Here is a 20,722-nt window from a genome sequence, read left to right on the forward strand (position 1 = left end):
ATATGATAAAACAAACTTAAAAAAAGAAAAAAAGAGGAAAATGTGAAATTTTTTGTTGGAAAAACAGCTGACCTAGAAAATAGATTCAAGAGCGATAGTATAAAAATTATTAGACTACCTGCCAAAACATGATAAAAAAAAAAAACTCCCTGGACAACATCTTTCAAGACATTTTCAAAGAAAACTGCTCTGATATATTAGAACCAGAGGGCAAAATAGAAATTGGACAAGTCCACTGATCACCACCTGAAAGAGATCCCAAAATGAAAACTCCCAGGAACATCTTAGCCAAATTCCAGAGCTTGTAGATCAACAGAAAGTATTGCAGGCAGCCAAAAAGAAACAGTTCAGATATTATGGAGGTACAGTCAGCATTACACAGGATTTGGCAGCTTTCACATTAAAGAAGGTCTTTGAATATGATATGCTGAAAGGCAAAGGAGTTGGGATTACAACCAAGAATCATCTACCCAACAAAACTGAATATAATCTTTCAGGGGGAAAAAATGAACATTTAATGAAATAGAGGACTTTCAAGCATTTCTAATTAAAATACCAGAGCTGAATAAAAATTTGACCTCTAAATACAAGAGTCAAGGGAAACAAAAAGATAAAAAGGAAACAGGAAAGAGAAAACATAATTCAATAAAGTTAAACTTTATATTTCTATATGGCAAGATATTTGTAACTTAATTTTATTACTGTAACAGCAATTAGAATGAGTATATGTAGACAGAAAGTGTGGATATAAGGTTGTTTTGATGGGATGATGCCCAAAAAAAACAAGATAAAGGGGTGAGAAAGAAAATTGCACTGGAAGGAGGGGAGAGATTGAATGAATGGGGTAAATCATCCCATGTAAGAGAGGCATGAAAGAAGTATTATAATGGAGGGGAAGATGAAAGGGAGGGTTGGGCAAAGCTTAAAACTTACTGTCATCAAAATTGGCTCAAAAGGGAAGTAACATCCACATTCAGTTGAATATAGAAATCTATCTTACCCTATAAGGAAGTAAAAAAGGGGTGAGGATGATAGACTGGGAGAGGGGACTGATAAAAGGGAGGGTGTATTGGGGAAGGCGGTGATTAGAAGTTAGAAGTAAAAACATTTGGGAATGGTAGGGTCAGTGTGAGAGAGAGGGGGAGAGATAAACAAGTGCAAAATAGCATGGAGGGAAATACAGAGTTAGTTGTCTTTAGGAGTACCTCTCTGCTGGATTCTGAGGATCATTATTCTTCTAGAGTTCATAGTCTGTTCTGAAGAATTAACACCTTTCTTCCATCAATGGTTTTTCTTAAGATTGTAGGTTAGTAAAGTGTTAGCTATTCCTACAAATAGTTTTGGTTTTTTGGTTCCTTCAGAATGACTACAAAAGTTTTTTTTCTGTCAATAGTATGCATTCTAAATGATGTAGTAGATAAAAATCGATTACTATGTAAATTACTCATGGTCTCAGTTGTGTTTAAGCTTTGGCTCCACAAAAGACAAAAAAAAAAGAAAAAGAAAATGTCTGCCATGAAGAATATATTCTGCTGTGTGCTTTCTACACAGGAGACTACTTGTAAAAAGACATGGAAGCAGGAAATAGATATCTGACAGGTTGGTCCAATTTGGAAATGGAGGAGGTTAAAAGTACTGTGTCCATCAGTTGTGGGATTGAGTCTGTGAGCATTCTGAACCTCGGTGAGAGAGGGAGACCTAGTCTTTAAAAAACAAAAAGATCCAGTTGGTATATGTTGGATGAGTGAATAAATGAATGAATTTCCTTTACTGTTGAAATGTCCTAAGGGGTGGAAAAATAAGAGGTGACAGTGATGTAACAGAAGTGACGTCAGCCACCATTTAATTAACTCCCTTCTGTGAGCCGGGTACTGTGGGTAAAAAGAGAGGCAAAAGCAGCCTCCAAGGAGCCCGAGTCCGTGGAGAAGAAAGATTAAAAGCGTGTCCCAGAATCTTCAGGCAGTAAAGTGGCTGTACCTGGGATCAGGAAGAATCGTCTTTGTGAGTTCAGATCTGGCCTCAGTTTCCTCATCTATAAAACGAGCTGGAGAAGGAAATGGCGAACTAGTGTTGTTGCCAAGGAAACCCCAAATGGGGTCATTGAAGAGTTGGACAAGACTAAAAACAACTGAACAACTCAAAAGTCTTATTGCATCTTAGTTCTTTAATAGCTTAAAACTTCACTGAGACTTTTGGGATACACTATGTATAGAACAAATTGGAGATAATCTCAGAGGGAATGCAGTAGCATTCAGGGGAACAAGGAAAGATTTCTTGTAGAAGCTGGGATTTTAGATTAATTCGCTTCACATCATTCTGTTGAGTGATCCATTTAATATTTATAAAATGCCTGGTTCATCCTTTCCTCCAAGGAGTTTGGGAGTCAAAGACCTGAATTAGACTCTAGACTCCAGCCATTACCAGCTATCTATTGGTGACTTTGGACAAATGACAGCTTCTCATATAGCCTTCCAATCTGACAGTCTTTTAATCTGACCTATGACCTTTTAGTTCCATTTATCTCCTTTTTTCAGAGCAGGGGTTCTCAATATGTGGTCCATAAACTTGTTTTTAAGAAATATTTTGATGAATGTATTTCAATATAATTACTTTCCTTTCGAATACTAGGTCTTTTAAAAATATTATTCTGAGAAGTCCATACCATAGAGTTCACCAACCTGTCAAAGGGCTGGTGACACAAAAAAAGTTAACCACTTATTTAGAAGAATGATCTTCAGGCAGGAAATTGTAGCACAGAAATCTTTAGTTAGGATAGATTTGAAGGTAGTATTTAAGACTAAAAAGTAGGATCACTTAATTACTCTAAATTCTTCTTACTAGGAATTTTACCCCATATATTTTTGAAATATTAGAGACCTCTGAGGAATTACTAGAAAAGAGAGTTGCAAAAAGATCAGAGAATGACAAATGCTCCAGTTTAAAAAAAATAAAAAAGATAAAGTGAATTTTGGAAACTCTGCTTTATCACATTTTCTAAATTTCTGAGTTTAGAAATATTACCTAAGAACCCTTTTTATATACACAGTAGGGAAAAAATGTGTGTGGGGGGGAATTGTTCATGGAACTTAAAGTATTTATTATATGAAACCTGGTTTTCTTTTTCAGTATGTAATAAAATAAGTATATAAAAATAATAAAAAAAACCAAAACCTTTATACATAGTCAAGTAAAACACATTCCCCCATTGGCTGCTGGGGAATGAACATTTTACTCTTTAACTTGAATCACTCTTTAGTTATCAGCAGGTGAATATACTTTGTCATTGACCTTCTTGAATAATGGTTGGTTATTGCATTAAATAGAGTTCTTAAACTTTCCAAAGTTACTTGTTTTTGCACCATTGTTATTAATGTTTAAATTGTTTGTCTGGTTCTGTTCTTTTAACACTGTATCAGTTAATACAAGTCTTTTCATATTTCTTTGAAACCCTTTCTTTCCATCATTTTTTACAGTGCAGCAATATACTACTAATACTCCATTCCATTATAATAACAATAATATTTCAGTACATTAATACATCACAATTTGTTTGACTAGTCCTCAGTAGATGGGTACCCCCTTAGCTTTCAGTTCTTTGATATAAAAACTAATGCTGCCTTAAATATTTTTGTGCATGTGGGTCTTTTTCCTTTTTCTTTGATTTCACTGGGGTTAGGCCTAGTAATGGTATTCCCTGAGTCAAAGGAATGAGCAATTTACTGACTTTTAGGACATAGTTCCAAATTGCTTTCAGAATGGCAAGACCAATTCATATGCATTAATGTGCTTGTTTTCCTTAGACCTTCCAGCAATTTATTATCATTTTTGCCAATCTGATGGGTGTGAGGTGAAACCTCAGAATTGTTTTAATTTGTATTTAATAATTAGTGATTTAGAGCCCTTTTTCATATGGTTGTTCATTAGTTTGGATTTCTTTCTTTGAAAACTGCCTGTTTTGTATCCTTTGACTATATATTTGGAATTGACTTATTAAAAATTTGAATAAGTTTCTTAGATGTCTTGAATATGAGACCTTTACCAGAGAAAAGGTTAAGGTTAATTCCTTTGATGCGTTTCTATTAGATTGATGATTTGATTATATAAAGTAAATTTTGAATGTATGATACATTTGCAAATAACATTTTTTTCATAACAGTGAATGTTGTGCAAACCATTTGTTTTGGGGAATCCAGTATATATTTGCATATAGAGCTGATCAAGAAAAAGCCACCATCTGTTGCCTATGAATCCTGATTCAAATTTTCTCATGTCCACTCTGTTCCAGGTCATCAAAAACTGGAATAGACCATTACCTTATCAAAATGATTTGATTTCTTGCTGCTACTACCCCTTTACCTTCTTTTCCTCTGCTTGTTAGAGGTCACTTCTCAGTAGCCAGGAGTCATACTTAGTATATTTTTTTTTAACCTCTAAGTCACTGACATGGTATTTGAGGGGGGACAAACCCCTAAATTTTATCAAACTCATTTAACATTGTGCCAATTATATACAATCAAATACCCAAAAATCATAACAAAAGGACAGCTTTATAAAATTGTGCTTAGCATATCCCAAGAACTCAATATGTGTTATGAATAGATGAATAAAAGTATGATTAATAGCTTGACCTTCCAGTGGTATTGGGCCTTAACAGATCTGTAATACATATTTTCTGTTTCAAAAGAATTTATTGCATCATTAAAGGAATATTGCATGTCAGCTGTCAGCTGTGATGTAGTAGGAAGAGCACTGGATTTGGAGTCAAGACCTACATTCAAATTCTGCCCTTTAAAAAAATTTTTTTTTAATTTAATAGTATTTTTTTCCAGTTTCATGTAAAGACAATTTTCAACATTCTTTTTTGAAAGATTTTGAGTTCCAAATTTTTCTCTCTCCCTTCCTTTCCTGCTTCCCAAGATGGCCAGTAATCTGATATAGGTTATACATGTGTAATTCTGTAAAACATATTTCTTTATTAGACATGTGAAAGAAGAAACAGAACAAAAGAAAAACCCCAAAAGTAAAATAGTATGTTTTGATCTACATTCAGACTCCATCAGTTCTTTCTCTGAATGTGTATATCATTTTCCTTCATGAGTCTTTTGGAATTGTCTTGGATCATTGTATTGCTGAGAAGAGCTAAGTCAATCATAGTTGATCATCTCAGTGTTTTTGTTACTATGTACAGTGTTCTCCTGGTTCTGCTCACTTCATTCAGCAACAGTTCATATAAGTTTTTTCTGAAATCCACCTGCTCATCATTTCTTATAGCAAAATAGTATTCCATTACATTCATATACTACAACTTGTGCAGCCATTCTGCAGTTGATGGTAATCACCTCCATTTCCAAATGCTGACTTTTATAATCTCGATATGTGACCATGAGCAAATGTTAACTTCTTTAAAGTCTCAGTTTAACCATTTGTAAAATAGAAATGATAGTAATATTTGCTCTATATGCTTTCAAAGAGTTGTCGCAAGAATCAAGTAAGGCCATGTATATGAAGTACTTTTTAATTATTTGAAATTCAGCTGTCATATTTATGGATAGGTAGGAAGCCCTGGCTTCAAGTTCTGTCTGCTTGTAGTATGCTCTTGTACAAGTCATTTAACCTCTTATTACCACAAGCAGTTCTCTATTTCTCTGTACCAGCAACCACCAGTCTGTAATTGAAGAGTAAGTTCCATGATAAAAGTTCCCATTACTGGTAAATCACAGTTACAAACCAAATAGACAGACATATGTTTGTTAATTGAATGATGGAAATGATCTCCTTTTTTAGACCTGGTATTACTTGAAATGAGAGGCAGTGTGCTGTAGTAGATAGAAAACTGGCTTTGAAACCAGGAGCATCTGGGTTCAAGTTCTGCCTCTGACACATACCTACTGTGTGACACTAAGCATGTAACTTAATGTCTTTGCACTCTAGGCAGCTGTAAAATACAGAGAAGGTGCTGACTTATATTGGTAGTTCCTTATAACAACAAAATCACAGATCCACTCCTTATCCTCTATCATTTGAAATATGATTTGATCTGTAATAAGGCTTTACATGGGCTGTGCACTCACATCGACTAATGATATGCCCAAGAAAATAATGCTAATGGGGTCTGGCAATGATTTTAGAATTTATTGTCTTCACCCATTGTTCTCATTACCTCTTAAAAGAAAAAGTAACTTGAATTAACTGGCTCTCTGCCTTAAGGGCTTCCTGGAAACTTTCCCCAGTAGCTCCTTAAACATTGTAGTGCCTTTGGCAAGCAGTATTGTTTTAGGGCTTGATCTCCTGGTATTCCCCTGAGAAGTTTTGGTTAGAAGTGATGGGGTTAAAGGTGATATTTGCCTAAGAATGACCCAATCTGCACTAATCTTGAATGGCCTCCTTGAAACACTCTTTGTTTGAAGACTGGTCTGTAGAGATTTGGTTGTCTTCTTGATATTTACTTCTTCCTTCCACAGACTGATTTTTTAGCCAATACCAAATTGCTTTGATGATTACAGCTTTGTAATACAGTTTGAGATCTGGTACTACTAGGCTAACTTTCTTCACATTTTTTTTTTTTTTTCACTGATTCCCTTGAATCAATTCCCTTTGGTTCTTCCAGATAAATTTTATTATTTTTTTTAGCTCTATAAAATAATTTTTTGGTAGCTTGATTGATATGATACTGAATAAGTAAGTTAATTTAGGTACAGTTGTCATTTTCATTATCTTGGTTCAGGCTACCCATGAGCAGTTAATATTTCTCCAGTTTGTATGGATCTGACTTTATTTGTGTAAAAAGTGTATTGTAATTGTGTTCATATTGTGTCATAATTGACACAATTGTATGTGACATAATTGTGTCTTGGAAGGTAGACTTCTAAGTCTTTTATATTATCTGCAGTTATTTTAAATGGAATTTCTTTCTCTCTTGCTGCGGGACTTTGTTTCTAATATATAGAAACATTGATGTTTTGTGTGGGTTTATTTTATAATTGCCAACTTTGCTGAAGTTGTTAATAATTTCAACTAATTTTTTAGTTGACTTTCTAGAATTCTTTAAGCATATCATTGGCAAGAAGTGATAGTTTTGTTTCCTTATTGCCTATTCTAATTCCTTTAATTTCTTTTTTTCTCTTATTGCTATAGCTAGCATTTCTAGTACGATATTGAACAATAGTGGTGATAATGGGCATCCTTGCTTCACTCTGGATCTTATTAGGAAAGTTTCTAGCTTATCCTCATTATAGATGCTTGTTGATGGTTTTAGACATATGGTTCTTATCATTTTAAGGAACGCTCCATTTATTCCTATGCTTTCCAGTGTTTTTACTAGGAATGAGTGTTGTATTTTGTCAAAAGCTTTTTCTGCATCTATTGAGATAATCTTATGATTTTTGTTGTTGATGTGTTCAGTTATATTGATACTTTTTCCCATATTGAACCAACCCTGCATTCCTACAACAATTTCAGTCTGGTCATAGTATATGATCTTTTTGATATATTGCTGTAATCTCCTTACTAGTTCTTTATTAAATACTAGTATTTTATTAAATATTTTTTCATCAATATTCATTAGGGAAATTGTTCTATAGTTTTCTTTTTGTTTTTGCTCTTTGTGTTTTAGGTATCATCACCATATTTGTGTTGTAAAAGGAATTTGATAGGATTCCTTCATTGCTGTTTTTCCAAATAATGTATACAGTATTGGAATTAATTATTCTTTAAATGTTTGATAGAATTCATATGTGAATCCATCTAGTCTTGGGTTTTTTTCTTAGGGAACCCACTTATGATTTGTTCAATTTTTTTTCTAATATGGGGTTATTTAAGCATTTTATTTCTTCGTCTATTCTGGCAACTTCAATTTTTGTAAATATTCAATCCATTTCACTTAGAATATCAAACTTAGTAGCATATAATTGGGCAAAATAGCTCCTAATAATTGGTTTAACAACTTCTTCATTGGTGGTGAATTTATTCTTTAATTTTTGATACTTTTTATTTGATTTTCTTTCTTTTTAAAAAAAATCAAATTAACTAATGGTTTATCCAGTTTAGTTGTTTTTTTTTTTTAACCATCTAGTTTTATTTATTAGTTAAGTGGTTTTCTTTCAGTTTTATTAATGTGTTCCTTGATTTTCAGGATTTCCAATTTGGTGTTTAATTGGAGATGTTTAATTTATTCTTTTTCTTTTAGTTCTTTTTAATTGCATGCCCAATTCATTGATCTGTTCTTTCTCTAATTTATTGTTTAAGCTTTTAGAGATATAAATTTTCCCCTAAGTACTGTTTTGGCAGCATCCCGTAAATGTTCATATTGGTTGTCATTGTCATTCTCTTTAAGGAAATTATTGTTTCTATGATTTTTTTACTCATTTTTTCCCCACTTAAAGTATTTTATTTTGTCCAATTACATGTAAAGACAGTTTTCAACATTCACTTTTATAAGATTTTCAGTTCTATATGTTTTTCTTCTTCCCTTCCTCCTCTCCCCCTCCCCACAATGGCAAACAATTTGATGTAGGTTATACATGTACAATCATATTAAATGTATTTCCACATTTGTCATGTTGTGAAAGAAGAAACAGAACAAAAGGAAAAAGCCACCCAAAAAAAAGTGAAAATTGTATGCTTTAATCGTCATTCAGACCCTATCAGTTCGTTCTCTGGATGTGAATAGCTTTTTCAAAGCATCATGAGTCTTTTGGAATTGTCTTAGATCATTGTATTGCTGAGAAGAGTTAAGGCAATTATAGCTGATCATTGCACAAATGTTGCTATTACTGTGTATAAGTTTCTCCTGGTTCTGCTCACTTCACTTTGCATCAGTTAATGTAACTCTTTACAAAAGCTACTTGCTAATCATTTCATATAGCACATTAGTATTCCATTACATTCATATAACACAACTTTTTTTTTTGCTTTTCTTATTTTTGGAAGCCAATTGGGGTTAAGTGACTTGCCCAAAGTCACACAACTAGTAAGTATGTTAAGTGTCTGAGGCCGGATTTGAACTCAGGTCCTCCTGACTTCAGGGCCAGTGCTCTATTCACTGCGCCACCTAGCCACCCCCATATACCACAACTTGATCAGTCATTCTACAATTGATGGGCATGCCCTCAATTTCCAATTCTTTGCCACCATAGAAAGAGCTCCTATAAATATTTTTGTACATGTAGGCCCTTTTCATTTTTTTTTTTTTTAGGATCTCTTCAGGATACAGATCTAGTAGTGGTATTGCTGTATCAGAGAACATACACAGTTTGGTTACCCTTTGAATATAGTTCCAAATTGCTCTCCAGAATGGTTGAGTCAGTTTACAACTCCACCAACAGTACATTAGTGTCCCAATTTTCCCCACATCCTCTCCGACATTTATTATTTTCCTTTTCTGTCATATTAACCCATCTACTGTGTTTCCCTGATAATAAGACCTATCCCGAAAATAAGCCCTCCCCTTACTGTGTAAGATTCCTCTAAAATAAGCCCTCCCCCGAAAATAAGCCCTATTGAGATTGCTACTGTAGTGAAGGTGATCCCCTGCGCTACACACTACATTACGGTACCCTCTGTATGCACTGTCCCCCCCTGCCCCGGGTGAAACGCACACCGCGCTCCGAGCTGCATCCAATCAGAGCTGCAGCAGTGAGCGCGTCATCCTGTTCTTCCCCAGTGATTATTGAATAAAGGTACATTTTTTTGTTCACATTTACCTGTTTATTAAAATTGCTGTCAATGTTCATTAAAATAAGCCCTCCCCTGAAAATAAGCCCTCTGGTGTTTTTCTGTCCCCAAAAATAATAAGACAGTGTCTTATTATCGGGGAAACACGGTAATAGGTGTGGGGTGGTACCTCAGAGTTGTTTTGATTTGCATTTCTGTAATCAGTAGTGATTTAGAGCATTTTTTCAGAAGACTATAGACAGTTTTAATTTCTTCATCTGAAAATTGCCTGTTCATATCCTTTGACCATTTATCAATTGGGGAATGACTTATATTCTTATAAATTTGACTCAGTTTTCTATTTGTTTGAGAAATGAGGCCTATATCAGAGACACTTGCTGTAAAAATTTGTTTCCCTGCTTTCCTTTTAATTTTGGTTGCATGGGTTTTGTTTGTGTGAAGCCTTTTTAGTTCACTGTAATCAGAATTGTCCATTTTGAATTTTATAATGTTCTCTATTTCTTGTTTGATCATAAATTCTTCCCTTCTCCATAGATCTCACAGGTAAACTATTCCTTGCTCTCCTTATTTGCTTATGGTATTACTTTTTATGTCTAACTCATGTACCCATTCTGACCTTATCTTGGTATATAGTATGAGATGTTGGCCCATGCCTAGTTTTTGCCATATTATTTTCCAGTTTTCCCAGCAATTTTTGTCAGATAGTGAGTTCTTATCCCAGAACCTGGAGTCTTTGGGTTTATCAAACAGTAGATCACTATAATCATTTACTACTATGTCTTGTGTACCTAACCTATTTCACTGATCTGCCCTCTGTTTCTTAGCCAGTATCAAATAAGTTTTGATGACTGCTGCTTTATAATATAGTTTTAGATCTGGTATGGCTAGGCCACCTTTCTTTGCATTTTTTTTTTCATCAATTCCTTTGATATTTTTTACCTTGTAGCCTTCCAGAAGAATTTCTTATTAATTTTTTAGCTTTATAAAATAATTTTTGGTAGTTTGGCATGGCACTAAGTAAATTAATTTAGGTAGAATTATCTTTTTTATTATTTTAGTTTGGCCTACCCTTGAGCAATTGATATTTTTCCAGTTGTTTACATCTAACATTATTTGTTACTCATTCTTTTGGTTTAGATTATTTAGTTTCCAATTAATTTTAAATTTATGTTTCCATAGTACTTTATTGGTTTTTTGACATTATGCTCTGAAAAGGATGTATTTAATATTTTTGCTTTTCTGCTCTTGGTTGTGAGGTTTTTATGCTGTAATAAATGATCATATGTGTAGGTGCCATGTAGTGCTGAAAAAAAAGATATATTCCAGTTTCTAAAATTTTATTAATCTCCTTATCTTCTAGTTTATTTTTTTGGTTAGAATGATCTAGTTCTGAGAGGGGAAAGTTGAAGTCCCTTCTAGCGTAGTTTTATTGTTTATTTTGCCCTGTAATTCATTTAACTTTTCCTTTAAACATTTGGATGCTACACTATTTGGTACATTTATGTTTAGCATTGATGTTAATTCACTGTCTGTGTTACCTTTTAGCAAAATATAGTTTCCCTGATTATCTCTTTTAATTAGATCTATATTTGCTTTTGCTCTGTCTGAGATCATGATTACTACCCCTGCTTTTTTTACATCAGGTAAAGCATAATAGATTCTACCCCACCCCCTTACCTTTATTCTATGTATGTCTCTCAGCTTCAGGTGTGTTTCTTGTAAACAACATATTGTCAGATTCTGATTTTTAATCCACACTGCCATCTGCTTCTCTTTTATGGTTGAGTTCATTCCATTCATATTCACAGTTATGATTACTTTATATTTCCCCTCTATCCTACTTCCCCCGCTGTTTATCCATCTCTCTTTTTCCTTTTACCTCAAAAATATGTTTTGCTTCTGACCACTTCCTCTCCTATTCTGTTTTCTCTTCTGTCACCCTCTCTTCTTAAGGCTCTCCCCTCCTACTTCCTTGTAGGGTAAGAGAGATTTCTGTACTCAATCTGAATCTGTTATTTGGTCTTTTAGTCTCTTTGGTTGGGAATAAGGTTCAAGCATTACCTGCCAACCACCCATCTTCCCTGCCACTGTAAAAGCTCTCCCTTTTGTGTCTCCTTTGTGAGATAATTCACATTATGTTGTTCTCTTCCACTTTCTCCCGGTGTATCCCTCTTTCTTACCCTTTATAATTTAATTTTTTTTAAATCATCCTATCATACTTAACTCACCCCTGTGCCTCCTATGTATGTATACTTTTTCTAACTGTCCTAATAATGATAAAGTCCTTAAGAGTTAAAAGTATCATCTCCCAATATAAGAATATATGCAGTTTAGCCTTATTGAGTCCGTTATGATTTCTCTTACCTATTTACATTTTTATGCTTCTCTTGAGTCTTAGATTTGAAAGTGAGATTTTCTGTTCAACTCTGGTCTTTTCATCAGGAATGCTTGAAAGTCCTCAGTTTCATTGAATATCTGTTTTTTTCCATGAAAGATTTTGCTAATTTTTGCTGGGTAGGTGATTCTTGGTTGTAATCCTTGCTCCCTTGCCCTCCAAATTATCACATTCCAGCCCCTCCCCTCATCTTTCAATATAGGAGCTACCAAATCTTATGTTATCCTGACTGAGATTCTGCATTATTTCTATTGTTTCTTTCTGTCTGGTTGCAATATTTTCTCCTTGACCTGGGAGCTCTGGAATTAGACTATAATATTCCTGGGAGTTTTCACTTGGGTATCTCTTTGATCAGTAGATTCTTTCCATTTCTATTTTGCTGTCTGGTTCCAGGAAATCAAGGCAGTTTTCCTTGATAGTATCTTGAAAGATGATGTCTAGCCCCTTTTTTTTTAAAATTTGGATCATATCTTTCAGGTAGTCCAGTAATTCTTAAATTATCTCTTCTCTATTTATTTTCCAGGTCCATTGTTTTCCCAATGAGATATTTCACATTTTCTCCTATTTTTTCATTCTTTTGACTTTGTTTGATTGTTTCTTGATGTCTCATAAAGTCATAGCTCTGCTTACCCAATTCTAATTTTTAAGGAATGGTTTTCTTCATTCAGCCTTTGTACCTCCTTTTTCATTTGGTCAATTTTACTTTTTAAGAAGTAGTCATTTTCTTCAATGAGTTTTTGTATTTCTTTTTCAATTTGGCCAGTTCTGCCTTTTAAGTCATTCTTCAGTGGATTTTTGTTACTCTTTTACCATCTGGCTATATTTTTTTGTTGTTGTTAAGGTGTTCATATATATTCATTTATTTTTTTAGTATTTTTTTTTTTTTGTGCCTGCTTTATCAAGCTGTTGTCTTTGTTTTCATGATTTTCTTGCATCACTGTGATTTCTTCTCCCAGTTTTTCCTCTACCTTTCTTGATTTTTAAAATCCTTTTGAGTTCTTCCAGGAATTCTTTTTGGGTCTGTGACCAATTCACATTTTTTCTTTGAGGCTTTGGATATAGCAGTTTTGACTTTGTTGCTTTCTTTTGTGTTTGTATCTTGATCTTCTCTGTCACCATAGTAACTTCTAGGGCCAGATTCTTTTGTTGTTTGTTCATTTTTCCAGCCTATTTCTTAACTTTTATAACATTTCGTTAAAGTTCAGCTTTCATTTGGGGTGGAGAGAACACTGTCCCAAGCTCCAGACCTTTCTTGCTGCTATTTTTAGAACTATTTCTAGGGGGGTCTCTGGTTTTTCAGTTCTTCCAAGGTACTGTAACCATAGAAGAGGTGTGGTCACTGCCCTCTTGGCCTGTCTTTTGGTCTATGAGTGACCACTGGCACTCTTCTCTGTCATGAATCTGTGATCAGGGCCCCTAGCCCCCCTGTGGCTGAAAGCCCTACTGTGCTGATGCTTCTGGGACTGCGACCTAGAACTGAGTATGGGCAATGTGATAGGGTCCTATACTTAGTGCTGGCAACGTTCATTGCAGTTTCCTTCCAACTAGTTGTCTGACTCCACTTAAGATCTGTGCATTGAGAGGGTCTGAAGTTGCTGTTGCCATTGAAGGATTGCTTCCATAGAGATTGCTGCTATCAGTTTCAACAGCCCCCCTCCTTTCTCCTCACCCCCAACTGCCTTCTACCTTTAGTGTGGCTAAACACCAGGTCCAACTATCACCCTATTGAGACAGATCTTTCCCTCTGACTACCTGAGTTTTCCTACTCTGGAATATTGTTTCACCCCATCCCTTATTGGTTCCGCTACTCTCAAATTTGATTTGAAAAGTTATTTTACGGTTATTAGTGAGAAATTTGGGAGAGCTCAGGTGAGTCCCTGGTTTTACTACACCATTTTGACTTCATCAATATATTCTCTTTTTACCTCAAGAAAATCATCTCTTCAAAGAAAGAAGTTGAGTTTTATCCTAAAAGGACAATCTTTATAGAGTAGCATTTATATGACTGAGTTTGTAGAACCAAAGGAAATAATAATAAATTCTTATTTTATCCGTTTCTTACCAGTAACTAGATTTGTTTGTTATAGCTGTCTACCAATAATAGAAGATTATGAGGTTGATCAAAATATAACAGAAACTTGCCAAGGTGAATCATAACTAACAGCCAGATTTGGGGGTTGTGGTGGTTTTTTTCTAATCAGATTTATTTGGTTACCTAGGTTTTTTAGAGAATAACTACAGTTATTGGAGAACTCATATTACGTGTTTCAGCATTTTTTGATTCAGCAAATAGGTTAAAAGTTGATTGAGTCAAATTTACCAAGGATCCAGTAGTGGCTAGAAACAACATGTAAGGGAATTGTAGTGAACTTGGAAGATCAGTATGAATATGATGTAGCAGAAAAAGTGAGCTAATTGAATATTAGTTTGCATTTATAGAAGCAATAGTGTTCACTATGAGGGTAGTGATAGTCTTTGTGGCAGTGTGGTATGTTGAACAAAATGCTGCCAGGGAATCAAGAGACCTAGGTTATTATACAGGTTTTTATACTTAATAGCAATGTAATCCCAGTCAGTCAACCAGAGAAGTTATATATCCATATCTCATAGGATAGTTTGAGGATCAAATGGAGAATATGTGTGTGTATACGCACAGAGATGTGTCTATATGTGTTTATGTATATAGATAGATAAAATTTTAAACAAAAGACAGTAGCATTAATATTTATTATTATTATTACTCTAAATAAACTCTAGAACAGGGGTGAGGAACCTGTGGCCTTGAAGCCACATGTGGCCCTCTAGATCCTCAGGTGCCATCCTCTGACTGAATCCTAGTGAGGCGCTTTGACTAAATCTAAGTCCTTTGACTGAATCCAAGTTTGGATTGCCCTAAGCAATTCACCAAGTCTCCCTTGGGGAGGAGCTATTCATCTGTTTTGGTGGAGGTATTTTCCATAGGTGGAGTTCCCTTATATCAATTAAAATATAGGTCTGGATGAAAACAAACTCCCAGGTTAGGCTGTTTGATGTGGTGTTAGAAGACAGCTATTTCACTGTTAACTTTTTTTTTTTTGTTTCAGGTTTCCCCTCAAAAAACCTATAAGGTAAGTTGTTCAGTACAGTAAACTTAAAAGTTTCTCAGTCATTACATTATAAGAGTTAGGCATACATTTTGAATTTAGTTTAAAATATCACAGGTTGCATTTTTATTTAATTATATTAGGATTGAAAAAGGGAATTTCAGAAAAGGATTCTTTTTTTTTAAAACAATAACAGAATATTTTACAATTGTAAAAGGTACCTAATCTTCCTTGTTTTTATAAAATAGCATTGCTTTAATAACATTTTCAGTAGAGTTTAAAATATTTGTCATTGTCTGGTTAAACTGGTGTTAAATGCTATTTGAGGTTGTAATCTATGAATATTTCATTTTGCAATCTTTCTAACTATTTTAAGAAATGAACTTGGGGGGCAGCCAGGTAGCACAGCGAGTAAGAGGACCGGCTCCAGTGTTGAGAAGACCTGGAGATCGAATCCCAGGCTCAGACACTTAGCACCCATCCAGAAACACCTGGCCGTGTGTGTAACCTTGAGCAAGTTACTTAACCCCAATTGCTTAGGGGCGGCCAGGTGGCTCAGCGAGTAAGAGAGGTTGTAGTGGAAGTATATTGTCAGTTCAGAATTTTTTTTTTTTTTTTTAGCATGTGTGTGACTGCAGTTGGCCTTAATTTAAGAAATGTTTTCTGGCATGTTGGTATATCACAAAAATCTTAATTAACTTTTAAATGTTTAAGGAATTTTAACTTTACACAAAATTAAAATTTAAAGTCAAATATGAAATATATACATGTAAAATGCATCCAGGGATAAACGAACTAGCTCTTTCTTTCCTCAATACTTTTACTTCAGCATTTTTCTCTCATGTTAACATAATTATCTAAAAATATTACCACTTCACAGACAATATAATAGCTTTTTTTAAAATCTAAAATAAACTGTTTAAAGAACAATTTAGCTCCAATATTGAGTCTTCTAATGATTAAATAACCATTATATATTATTGCTAGAGTGTAATAGACTGGTTTGATCAAGATTTTGACCTCACTATACTTTAAAATAAATAATAGTTCTAGTTCTATCAAGACTTAATAGTGAGGGGCGACCAGGTGGCTCAGCGAGTAAGAGCACCAGCTCCAGTGTCAGGATGACCTGGGGATCAAATCTGGGCTCAGATACTTAGCACCACACCCAGAAATAACTGGCCGTGTAACCTTGAGCAAGTTACTTAACCCCGATTGCTTAAAAAAAAAAGACTTAATAGTGGTTAGCTGAGATTTCTTTGGCCAGAACTTTAGACAAGCTTTTATTATTTTAGACAAGCTATTATTACCTTGGCTCCCTGACGGGCTATCTATCTTTTTGAATAGGTGATAAAGATTGCAGTGATGACAGAGAATTTGAACCTGGCTATTAATATGTGTAGGTTTTATAACCCCAGATTTTGGCACAGTTAGAGACCTAGAGTAGGTGCTTAATTGATGCTTATTGAATAGAGAAATTAATAAAAATTGATATGTAGAAAGAACTTTTACAATTTATAAAATACTTTCCAGATAACACTACTGCATAGATGTTGCAAATGTTTTTATCTCCATTTTACAATTGAAGAAGCTGAGGGTTAGGGAGGCTAAGTGATTTGCCTATAGTAATATAGCTGTTATCAGAGATGGAACTTGAATCTAGGTCTTTCGTTCTTAAATCCAGTGGTTTTTTGTTTTGTTTTTGTTTTTTAAATTTGTGTCAGCTGCCTCTCCTAATACCTGGGTTCCTATCTGTCAAGTGAAAATAATAATGGTCAATCATTTATGAACCTACTAAAATTTTTTAATAAACCTTTGTGTAGATTCAAGTGTGAACTATAAAGAGTAAATAGTATTTTAAATGTTTACGAATATATCTAATCATTGAAGAAGCATACTGTATTGCCTGTTGGAGAGACTAAAGCTTTAAGCCCCTTGAGAACAGAGTAAGGAAAAAAAGTAGAACAGACAAATTAGATGTAGGACAAAAGAGAATTGCTTTCTTCTTCCTTGTTCTTATTTTAAAGCTCACCTTTTAGGTTTTTGCAAAATTTCTATCCTAGTGATTCGGAAATTGACATTGTTATTTTATTTGTATATCTATCTATCTATCTATCTATCTATCTATCTATCTATCTATCTATCTATCTATCTATCTATCTATCTATCTATCTATATCTGTCTATCTATCTATCCATTTATTTTCTTATATACTTACCTAGTTATTTATTATTTATTTTAAATTTAGGCATGCAAGTATTTTGACCCGAGAGTCTCCGACAGACAAGAAGCAGAAAGTTGAACGCAGTACATCACATGACTTTGACCCCACAGGTAACAGCCATCCATCTTCATTGTAGGAGTAGATGATGTAGAAGAGTTTGACATAAAACTGCTTAAATAACCTGTGGCATTTAGGAAGTTGCTGAACATATAATGGCTTTTAGCAGTGGAATAAAACCTTTGTTTTGAAAGAATACAGATAGCCCTTGCTTCTGACCATAGTCCATTTATATAGAATTTAGAAAACGTTTTTTTCCACAGTAACCATAAAAGTAGGTGTTGTGTTTCTTGTTGTGGACTCAGCATAAAAAACAACATATATATGTCCAAAATATGTCATAAATGCAAAGATATAAACAATTGGAAATTTATGTAATTTTTCAAAATATAGGAATAGATTAATTAGCATTTGAGGTGAAATCAAAATAAAAAATTGACCTCATTTTATAAAAAGCAAGTGTATAAATGGGTACTCTTTCTTGCTTCCATTGTGATAAGTTTAAAAACTGTCTTATATACAGAAATATCTGACCCTAAATGTTAGTAATTTTGGGTACCTTCTTGAAACATTCATTATGCATGTGGGTTTTTGAGTTTGAATGCATTTGATTTCATGTAAATAGTGTTGCTTGAACCTCTTTTGTTTCGGGGCATTCAGAATCTACTTTCTAAAGGTAAACTCATTGTTTAATACATACATATACCTACCCATACATACACCTTTAGAGCCTCCCTTCCTTCTTTTTAACCCCCACAACATATAAATCCATTTGGTTTATAAAACTGTTTGAATGATTCTTTTATGACCTTTGAGATGTGTGTGTGTGTGCATGCGAGTGTGCCCCCATGGTATAATGTTCAGTTGTGTATCTCTCAGTGGGATTATGTGATAAGTTGAGTCAAAGAAAGGATATTGCTTGTCCAGGACACGTGAATAGGAATCTGTTTTTAAAGGAAACTAAACAAAGTTCATGTTTCTATGTAAGATGGGTCACAGCAACTTTTTTTTAAACAAGCTACTCTTCCCTTTTTGGGGAAAAAAAGTGTTTAAAGTGAGCTTATAGCTAACAAATTTTATCCAGCAAAGGAATGCTAATCTATGAGAAGTTAATAACAATGTTCATAGTTCCCTACCTTCTTGGATAGGAAAAGTAGAAATATTTGTTGTGATCAACTTAGGAGATTTGAATGGAAGGATTATATAATGTGTTACCAAGCTGAATCTCAGTTTGAGAGGGAACATTCTCTGTGTTTCTCATACAATTTTGAGATCAGGGAACCCTGTGGCTTTTCTTTCAGTAACAGTAGTTACTGTTTAGGGGCCACAAGTTTCTATCTCATTCCAATAAAAAAAAATACTGATGGTTTTTTTTACATTGATTTGTTGTGTATTGCTGATCTGTTGAATTCTTCTCTCCAAAGACAGATTTAGGGAAGTTGTGTTCAGTGGTCTACATTAAGGATATTATCCTGTTTAGTATCTGTATCTGTATAGTCATTAGAGCTCTATTCTAAAGAATTTCTCTATCCCATGTGTCATTGTATAAATAAATGTGTTTTTAATTGTCTTTTCTATGATGAATCTTTAGAATGTGTTGTTCATGGCTTGTTCTAAATGCTGTCACTTGTGGTATTCACACCTTGTTTGTGTTTTGCACGATTTAACCTGATCATGATTCATTCTTTTTTCATGAAGTTTTTTCTCCTTACGTCAGTCTCCATATTTTCTATATCTTTCTCCTTTTCTCCCGCTTTTGTGCAGACAGCTCCTCCAAGAAGACAAAGTCTAGTTCAGAGGAGAGTAGATCGGAGACGTATGGTAAGCTAATGCAGCACCTTTAGCCTTGTACTTTTCAGCCTAATTTGTGCCATTTTGTTTCTGTGCACCTGCAGCCTCTTTCTTTTGTCTGCCCTGCATGGCAAGGGAGAAGGGAGTCTGGGGCTTTCGTGTGGCAGTGATTTGGCAGCTTGTAGTTACTAGAGACTAACAGCCTAGGTTCAGGGATAGGCAATGTTCTCCATTCTCTCGTCTTCTTGTTTCTGAAAGAAAGTACAATATATCCATTTTGTTGCTTCCCACATGATGTGGGCAGGTTTTGTCTCCTTTTTATACCATGTCCCATCACTGTGATAAGCTGCTTTAGTTTGGAATAGTAGTTCCTAAGTGGTTAAAATTTCATATTGCATCAGCTACTTTTTTCCTTTCATGATCTTGAAAAGCTGTTTCTGTAGAATGACAGAGGCTCCCTTTACAGCCTTTTTCATTTCCTTGGATTAAACAATTTGTCCTAACGTTTCATAAAAATCTTTAAAAATTTCCCCTCAATTTGAAAATTTCAAAATAGTACCTTTTAAAGATACTAATCTTTAGAAGAAGCTATTTTATTTTAGTCCAGGTGAGTCTGCTACCTTGGTGAATGATTGATTGCCCCAGTTACCTTTAGTCTATGTCCTGTCTTCCAAAGATAGCCCCAGGTGTGTGATATACAAATTTGAATGCTGAGATAAGTATCTTCCTATATCCTAATATCTGACTGTTCTGTGTTTCAGGAATTATAGACATCTGAAAGACAAATTCAGATCAAATTTATTTAAATAGTTTGGAAACTGGGCTGGTTAATCATCCCCTTTCAGGAAGATTTCACACTTTTTCTAAGGTTAGGAGATTGATAGTAAATAGGGAAATTTGGCCTTTTCTATTTGAAAATGAAAATCTGCTATGTGGTAGCTTCCCTGCTTATACCTGTTTCCTAACTGCTTTATACAAGTGGGAAAATCAAGGAAATTTTGGATGTATTTATAATATCAATCATGCATACACATGTATAGGCATTTTATAATTTTTATCTACTATCACGCAGTATTAAACTGCTTCATATCTATAAGACCTCAGAATTTAGCTAAAATTATGAAGGAATCCATATTAGTTAAATATTAACACCAGGGCCCTTTCTCTCCTTTTTCTTGGGTAAAAGCGCCCTACATCTATTCCTTTTCGAGAATTGGCTTTTTATACATTGTTCAATAGAAAATGTGTACCATGCCTGGGGGAATATTCTTTTTCCTCCTATTGTATAGTGTCCTGGTTTTTTATAGGAGTGAGATGACTTATTAACTTAAACTGGTTTTTCAATCCAACATTTTGCTTCCACAAATAATTTCTTTTAGTTTATTCTCAGCATAGAAGTTCAGAATTCAATTTCTTTACAGAATTTCTTTATAATCTTAATCATTTCCTTCCAGTGGCTTTGACTTTTCATTTTTTTATGTCCGTGCCACGTGAAGAGAT

The 20,722-nt window shown here is 34.3% G+C and overlaps 1 protein-coding gene across 6 annotated transcripts in view; it reads left to right on the forward strand.

The window, feature by feature from the left end:
• Window positions 1–20,722, forward strand: part of ARHGEF12 (Rho guanine nucleotide exchange factor 12) — a 194,829-nt gene that overhangs the window by 80,852 nt on the left and 93,255 nt on the right. For 2 of the 6 annotated variants that reach the window (XM_069070058.1, XM_069070059.1), the window contains exons 2-4: window positions 15,151–15,174; window positions 17,399–17,484; window positions 19,196–19,252. In XM_069070058.1, coding sequence (XP_068926159.1) covers window positions 15,151–15,174; window positions 17,399–17,484; window positions 19,196–19,252 — 167 coding nt within the window. The remainder of the gene's footprint in view (window positions 1–15,150; window positions 15,175–17,398; window positions 17,485–19,195; window positions 19,253–20,722) is intronic. The other 4 variants (XM_069070061.1, XM_069070062.1, XM_069070060.1 and 1 more) reach the window with 3 other exon arrangements.

This window comes from Petaurus breviceps, unplaced genomic scaffold, assembly GCF_028583685.1.
Source record: "Petaurus breviceps papuanus isolate PSGF00001 unplaced genomic scaffold, PetGlider_PUasm1.0 90804, whole genome shotgun sequence".
In the NCBI taxonomy this organism is placed as follows: domain Eukaryota; kingdom Metazoa; phylum Chordata; class Mammalia; order Diprotodontia; family Petauridae; genus Petaurus; species Petaurus breviceps.